At 43.7% G+C, this 8,707-nt stretch overlaps 1 protein-coding gene across 1 annotated transcript; it reads right to left on the reverse strand.

Moving 5' to 3' along the window:
* Positions 1-4,704: 4,704 nt before the first annotated feature.
* LOC4352891 (uncharacterized) lies at positions 4,705-7,173 on the reverse strand. The gene is made up of 4 exons (XM_015762944.3): positions 6,705-7,173; positions 5,648-5,886; positions 5,330-5,571; positions 4,705-5,039 (listed from the first exon to the last, which is right to left on the reverse strand). Exons 1-4 carry the CDS (start codon positions 7,170-7,172, stop codon positions 4,957-4,959), a joined length of 1,032 nt encoding a protein of 343 aa, XP_015618430.1. The 5' UTR covers position 7,173; the 3' UTR covers positions 4,705-4,956.
* Between the last annotated feature and the right edge of the window lie 1,534 nt (positions 7,174-8,707).

An 8,707-nucleotide genomic window follows, 5' to 3' on the forward strand; every position in this document is an offset into this window, starting at 1 on the left:
TCTCTATCTCCCTTTCCTACCTTTTGGAGCAAACACATCGCTTTAATATTTATGGACATATATATATGTTCACTTCATGCCACTATTGTATTGCAGTTCCACATATAGTTTATAATAGAAGAGTTTCACAATCACAAATAAGGTTTGAATAGCTGTTCTATGAGCATATATGTCAATGTGACTCCTCTCCATTCATTGAAAGAAACATCTAAACACCTCCATGGTGTATGTGTTCTCCAAGTCAAATGAGTCACTAGGGCATGCATTTCAACTGTGTACTTGATACATAAATCACATAGTAATGAGTACCCAGCATGCATATATAGTACATGTGTACTAGTAATCTAGAAGGAGTATTAAGTACAACTACTGTCTACACTTTACTATACTCCATGTCAAGGACAAGGAGGAGAAGATATAGCTAGGATGCTACTCCTATTTGCACATTTCCAGTGGGTCAAAGCTTTCCTCTTTGTTCAGTGCTAGGAAGAACCCTACTACTGGAGATCTTTGGCTTTTCCAGTGGCAAAAGTACTACACTACAGTGAACACACACATGCATGCATATGATACACCAAGAAGGAGAGGATGACACTGTTGTTCTGCCCTGTCAACATTTACTTGTCAACAAATTTGCTCATTAGGCTGCTCCTCTATCTGTGCCCTATAGAGCTATGCATAGCCTTTTGGTTTTGGAGCATTTCTGTTGTCTGTTATTGTTGCACATTTGGCATCTAGCACAGAGCACACCACTGAAAGGAAGTTGATTTTGATATGTGTGTTCGGTTTTAAGCTCTGAATTAGTAGCTCCTGCAAGCGTAAGACATTGACAATGACATTTAACAATACATGTAGCTTTCCCTAAAAAAGCAGCAAGATTAGTGCACCGAAACTCAGCTTGTTGATCCACTACGCATTTAAACGCTACTGTTTCAGCTGATCAAGGTCTAGTTTTCATGAAAGGCTGAAACCATATTGTTCATCTTTATTTATAACAGCAACCTGATTATTGTGCAGTTAACTTATGCATGCCCCAATTTCTCATTGCAACAAAAATTAAAAAAAAAGAAAATCAGGGTTACAGAAAAAACCTGGGACATTATTTATGGTGTGTGGTGAGTGCAGAGCTTTTGCAGGTCCATCAGAGGTTCAGATATGATCAGACGGTGCAGGTGCACTTCAAATATGTTGCAGCTTTGCCCTGTTCATCGCAACATTCTGTTAAGAAGGCAGCAAGATAGGAGTTGCAGCTATCAATTGCAAAACTGAGCACCATTATAACATGTGCCTCCAAAACCTGGTACTGATGGTCTGATACTGGAAGCAATGCAGGAAAAAAAAGCTTTTGCTGATACAGAGATGCTGACTGGTTCACTGCAGGGCCCATTGACACAACATCATCAATGGGTTCAGTTCAGATTAGTCTGAGCATGCACCCAGCTACAGGGCTACTACCGGCCATGTAGATAGGCAGGCATATGTATCTGCAACAACACCAGGCGCCATGGATGGACCGAGTTCAGTGCATCAACAGTGCACTCTTGGTACTCTAGCTAGCTACAGTACTCCTGTAGGGAGAAAGACTGAGACATAGAGGGGTGCATGCAATTGGACAGGGCGTTGTTCTATATGGGCTGTACAGTGCTCTCTCCATTTCACAGTGATTGCCATTTTAGTTTTGTCGTAAGTCAAACATTTTTATCTTTTATCAAGTTTTTAAATATTTATGTGGTTTGGCAACATAGGAATTATATATTACGAAAGTATTTCTCATGGTGAATCTAAAGACATAAACCTTATGATATTAAACTATATGAATTTCTATAAATTTATGATCAATGATACAGATGTTTAGCTTGGGAGAAAGGTAGAAGAACAAGTAAATTTAAAACAGAGGGAATAGCTCAATTGTAAATGAGCACATGTATAAGTACAACCATCAGATCAAATAATAATTAGCAGATGAGAACTAATAAGAGTAGTTGATAAATTTCTGTGGCATCTAATTGGAGGCTGTAAGAGTACTGAACTGGTCCATCTTCCAAAACACTCAAACTAGCATGCTGATATCATGCAACATTACAACATACATACTACCATGGAACTGTACAACAGCCGATCGGCAACATATAAATATGTGCCCTCTTGTACTTTGCAAGTAGTGTTATCTGTTAAGCATGCTCATATCATTATCATGCTGTTCTCCTCTCAATTGTTTGGATGCTAATATGCTATCTTGGCTAGGATGTGGTGCTGTATAGAGTCCATTTGTCTAAGATAGGTGCAAGGTTCTTTTTCTAATATTTTTTTAGTATCTAGTATATGCAATACAGCAGGGTTTTTGTTTTGAACTTTTGATGTTGCCAAAAGCATGTGAATGACAGACTGAGTTTGGCTGAAAAAAAAAAACCTACTGGTCTTTGCCGACAGCATTTCTGGTGCTCAATTAGCATGTAAAAAACATGTTTTTGCAAAAGAGGCCTGCTAGCTAGGCAGAGTCCTTACTGACTCTAATGCATGCAACAACCAACAGTAGACAGAGTCCTTACAACCTCTAGTAGTAATATAAAGTTATAGCCTTTTGATTACTGTCATGAGTTTGCAGGTGTATGGTGTATCACAGAGAGGGAAAGTTCATTAGCACAAAAAAATTTCCATCTTTTTAGTACCTTACTTGTGTAGATGAATAGTTTCTGGATATATAACCAGCTAACTGAAACAAGTTAGTTTTATTTTCAGGATAGGCAGCTGCTTAATTAGTTGGCGTCAGCCTCTGTGGATACACAAGAATATAGTTAGCAGACGCTAGTAGCAGCGTGAACTGAAGGATAGTGACCTCTCACCTGTACCGGTAGCATTTTAATTTCAGCATGCATGACCAAATGGCATCAGTGTGCTCAGGTAGTTAGAGGTTGGAACGCTGGAACAATAACCACCTCACAATTCCCCTCTCAAAACAAAAAAAAACGTGTTACATGCATCATTACATATCTTATACAGACATAATTTGTATCGCCTTAATGTAATTGGCTAAATTCAATGAAACTTTCCAATATCTGAAAACCACATGTGCTACAATACTTCTATTGATCGAGTTATATATTCGTTCAAGAACTTCTTGTGCTGAAGTAAAATTAGTACATATTTGTGAATATAAATATATATTGGGGAACAAAAGGATGAGCTTTTTATTTTTTTTATTTATCTACGACTAAGGACAGAGCTACTGTTTTGTGAGGGCATCAGCAATGGCACTACCACAAAAGTACATGCAACTCAGTCTTTCTCCAAAGAAGCAGGCAGCAGCTGAGTTGTCTAGCCATTAGGGAAAAAATGATTAGCCAATCCTAATCTTGTAGCCGTTCTCATGTTTTGTTATTGATGATTCGTTTCAAGGCGTTATGATGAGAGGATTATATTATTGCAGCCGGCCATGGACCGTAGTCTATGGTGTAAGGGAACCGATCAGTGATTTGTCTCAATAATTGATAAAGAATCTTGCGTTGCTGCACCTCCACAACATTATGACCCTCTTTTTTCTTCCTCACAGAAAAGGCAGACGAAGGAAAGAATGGTCATGGTTTGATCATGGTGTTCAAGCTTTGCAGAGCCCATCTCATCTGGCCCACTATGTTAACCCACAATGATCACATTTTCTTCTTTCTTTCTCCTCTGAAATTTACCTTTCTTTAGAAGAGCTTTAGTTTAGTTTGCTGATGTTTATGTTTGTTTTCACTTTGATTCTTTAACTGTGGTAAAATGTTTACACACCCAATAGAGAGATGAAAAGCAGGAAGTATCAGACTATGAGTAAGTTAGGATAAGTGACTTACATGATAGTAATCGCAGATGCTATTGAAATTCTACTTCTGCATTTCAGAGTTTGCCGATTGCTCATCCATGAAGCCTGCTGGTCTTTTGAATAGAGGATTCAATCTACCCATGAATTTTATGAAATCATCATTCCGCACAAGAGTTGATGAAATATCTTTGGACATATACAAGGAAACAATCTCCATCTCCAAACAAAACAGGGCTTAGCTCTGCACTGTACTGCTGTGCCAGATCCTGCACGAACTCAACAGTTTGAGATGCAACGAACTGAACAGACCTCATCAAGATAATGAGTCCAGGTGATTGCAAAATCTTAGCCTCTCTGGACAACCTAAAAGTGAAGGAACAGTGATGACCAACGCTGTCAGATAGATCACCTCGTGGGACTGTGCTAGCAAAAGATTAGCCGATCGAAGAACCTTTTTCTGTACTCGGTGACAGAGAGCAGAAAATTGTGAACATTACTTTTTCCTTCAGACATGGAAACGACGTGTTCCTGCGATTTCAGAGATGCCATTATCTGCACAATGAAACGTAGATCGAACGCATCATCAATCAACCACAAACAGACAGAGACACCATCGATAACGGCACTCGCAACTCACCTCTGATGTTACCTCGAGAGGAAGAAGGTTCTCACGGAGGAGCACTCGCCGGCGCCGGCCATCGCCTACCACCACCTCCGACGCCGATCGCCGGCGCTCCGCCGCCCCAACGTACCGGGGAAAGGTAAAAAGGAAACTGACTACTCGATCTACGTGACAAGTTTAGGTTTCTTCTCCCTCGATCTGAACCGCACAACGTCACCTGGACGGTCCCTGACCCTTATAACAGGATATAAACCCAGACAAAGAAGAAGAAGAAGAAGAATGTTGTGTGATCTGTAGATAATCATAATCACATGGCAAACTTCAAAGTTACAAGTGTTCATCTTCTCAAAAAGAAATGAAGTTACATGTATTCATCGTACAGAAGATTGGAGCCATGCATGAACTGCACACCAGACAACTTCAGATAATTGTATAGGAGATATCTTGCACACTCTAGTCACCCTCTGATTTCATGAATCCAGCAAACCCATAAAAGCAAGAGCATGGACGAACTGTTTCAGTATTCCACTGGTTACTGACTATCTGCATTACTACGTTGCAAGCTTTGACCCAATGGATCATACATTTTTACAATCGTCAGGTTCCTCGCTTCTTCTGCCATGGATCGGAGGATTAACTTGGAGAACAAAACTTGAAGCATATGAATTGTAAAATATATTATAGGACTTAACAACAACCTATACATTATTTATCCAAGGCAGCAAATGGCTAGCTCTAACATTTATTCAAGTACAGGGCAGGGTATTTTGAGCTCCACCATTTTCAGTTCAGGAAAAAAACAAAGAGAGAAGAGCTCCTAGAAATCTCAAAGCATCCTACAGTATATCATATAATTTATCTTCTGGTGCATGGTTTGGGTGAACAGAGTGTTCATGCCTTCTCACCAGTGAACTTATCGAAGTAGGACAATATCTCCGAATTCACTCTCTCGGCCTGCTCTTGCTGGATGAAATGGTGACCTTCAATGATGACAACCTCAAGATTTGGAACGACGGACTTGAAAGCACCGCTCTTGACAAAGTGCTCAGTTCCAAAGGACTTGAGACCAGTGTCCTTGTCACCACAAATGAACTTTGTAGGCACCATAATTTTCGCGTTTTGCCAGGGTGCAGTAAGCCTCCAATTCCTGCATTTGCCATATATTACTGTGGAGATAAATCAAATAGAATGCGCACATACAACAAAATGGGTCCAAATTTTACGTGTCCATCATGCGGTAGTAGTTGATGGGTCCTGTGAACCCAGACTTCTGAAACTTTTCCGCGTACTGGCCAAGTTCTTCCTCGGAGATCCATGGAAGCGGTGTCGAACGTGCCTCAAGAAAGTCTATGATCTCCACTCCAGGGGGTGCGGTGAGGTCATCGATTTCAATGGAGAAGAACTTTTTCAGGACAGTTGCAACATCATAACGGGCAAATGCTCTTTCAGCTCTCCCTGGTTCCTGCAAAAGGCGGTTTTTAATTATGTTGATCCATTTTGAACGCGTACGGTGCTGATGATCTGCTGCTAATAATACAAAGCTAATTAAGGTGCATTCTGATGGCACCATGGAAGTGAAAAATGTGAATCTTTTGCAAATTCCAATTGTCCTCTAAATTGTCAAAATCTCCGATCCTCTTATGTGTATGAAATAAAAGATGACATGCCATTTGTGTATTGAGTAGAAGAGACAGTTTCAAACTTTTTTTTTTTTTTACAAAAAAAGGAACTATGGAGGGCTTTCATGCCAGCCTGAACATTTATTGCTCAAAATTTGAAACCTTCACAATATTGAATAGAAGGAATAACTAAGTTTTACATTGTGCTAGCATTCTATTTTTCATATCAACAAGATCCTGTGGGGTGAAACTATTAAAGCTGCAGTTAGCCCACTGAAGGAGATCATCAGCAAAACATCTGCAGGTTTCACACATTCAGACTTAAAAAAATGTCATTCACAAAATTTTTGAGTTTCAACAAGTCTAAGCAAGTGTCTATGAAAAATCAAATCAAAGCATCCTTAACTTACCACAGGATTGGAGCACACTCCATTTCATTACAAAGAATTTGTGTTGTGTGCCTATCTTAAAGCAGTTGCTGTAGTTACTAGCAAAATGTCCATCTTATTCAGACTAGATCGAGGTGATGCATTTCCTTCATCAAATTAAAGCACCGTAAACATTTCTTCCTTTCCATTCCATATGCTGTCCATTTCACATCCTCAATTTTGCAATACAATCTTTCATTCATGTATGTAGTTAAATTTAAGAGATTGCAAACCTGGAACTGCATGATGTAGAGGCCATCGCGCCCTGCGAATGCCTCCGAGAGCGAGCTAGGCCCCCGGGGGAAGAAGGGGACGCCGAGGTTGACGACGGCGAGCAGCATGTCCGGGCGGAAGAGGCAGAGATGCCACGCCACCTGAGCTCCCAAGTCGTGCCCCACCACCATCACCTTGGGGAGGGCGAGGTGATCGAGGAGGGCGACGAGGTCTCCGACGATGTGGAAGACGGTGTAGGCGGCGGGGTCGTCGGGGACGGTGGAGTCGCCGTAGCCGCGGAGGTCGGGGGCGAGGGCGCGGAAGCCGCGGGCGGCGAGGGCGGCCATCTGGTGGCGCCACGACAGCCAGAGCTCCGGGAAGCCATGGATGAGGAGCACCGGCGGGCCGTCGGCGGGGCCCTGCTCGGCGACGTGGAGGGAGATGCCGTTCACGTCAGCGTTCCAGTGACGCACCACCTCTCCCCCCATTGCTGCCTCTGCTCAGCTCCAACAAATATATACTCCATTCCAACAAATGTGTCTGAAAATTCTGCCTGTTTGACTTTGAAATTTACAGCTGAAGATCACCACCACAGTTTAATTCTCCGATGAAAATCTATCACCACGGTTGAATTATCCAATGATGAAAATTAAAAGAATCTACAGAGAGGTCATCGTCACAGTTGAATTATCCAAGAAAATAAGAGGAAGGTCGGTCCATCAGGTTGGTTCCTTGTTAGCGCTGAATACTGAATTGAGCACTGTCCATAATTTAGTCCAGCGCATGCAACAATTCACAAACTCTCCTTGTTACCACGAATCAACAACAAATTGCTAAACGAACAAGTAGTGAGTGGAGAAAATAACGAAGCCCGTGGCTTTGGGTGCCGTGCAAAGGAAAACAAATTCATGTTGAAAGCCAACAGAGAAATGTTTAGATCGACATAGGAGACATGAGAGGTGGTAACCAATGAAAAGAGGAAGATTTTGATGTAAAAAGAAGAGATATATCACCATAACTGCAACTTGACAACTCTTACGTACTAATAGATGAGCAAAAACAGACATAATATGCAGCAGATGCTGGATTTCTGTGGAGACGAACACAGACCGGGAATTGAGAATCGACAGAAACCGAACATAAAACAAAGCAGATTATGGAAAAATTAAGTAATCAATCATTTGCGCAAGAATACTACTAGTACTGTTCCAATAACGAGCAACAATTAATTGCAAGGCTACTCGTCGTCGTCGTCGTCGTCGGTGGCCTCGGTCTCCTCCTCGGCGTAGCCCTGTTTGACGTACTGGTCGATGAGGAGCTGCTCATAATCGTTCATCTTGCGATCAATGAACTTTGCGATGCCGTAGAGCTGGCGATATGACGCGGAACAATTGGCGAGCTCCTCGTCGGAGAGAGGCTCGGTAGTAGCTCAAGTAGACTCCCCGTAGTTAGCCGGCGCCGCCCCGACCGTTGCCGTCGCTCGCCGTGTGCTCGCCGCCGTCGCCGCTCGAGCTCCGTAGCACCCACACGTCGCCAGCCTCGCTCGGCGTAGCTCCGTCCAATCCGACGCTAGCATCGAGTTCCCGACACCGCGTAGATGCTCTCACCGCCGGGAATCGGTCCCTCGTGACCTCGTCGGCGTTTCCCTCTTCCCTCCCCACCGGTTGTCGCCGCCGCGATTCGCCGCCGTCGAACTCCCTCTGGCGAATCCGAGCCGTTGGCTCGTCTCCCCTCATCACGAACAACCGCCCGGTGTGCTAGCTTTTGCCCGTATCGCCGTGGTTCGCTCCGCCGCTCGCCGCCGCCGCCCGCCGTCCATTCGCGGCCGGGTCATTGTCTACCTCCCGCCGGCCCGCGTGGCAGCCACGTAGGCGCCACGTCGGCGCCAGCTCAGCCTAGACCGGGTCGAGCCGACCCCGGTCAGTCCCTCCCCGTGCGCGCGTTCCACCGCGAGCCGTGAGGCTGCGCGTGGGCCCGCTGCATCCGCGTCCACCGCGAACCGCGCGCGTGCACCGCGTCCCTC

The sequence above is a fragment of the Oryza sativa genome, chromosome 12 (assembly GCF_034140825.1).
Source record: "Oryza sativa Japonica Group chromosome 12, ASM3414082v1".
NCBI lineage: Eukaryota > Viridiplantae > Streptophyta > Magnoliopsida > Poales > Poaceae > Oryza > Oryza sativa.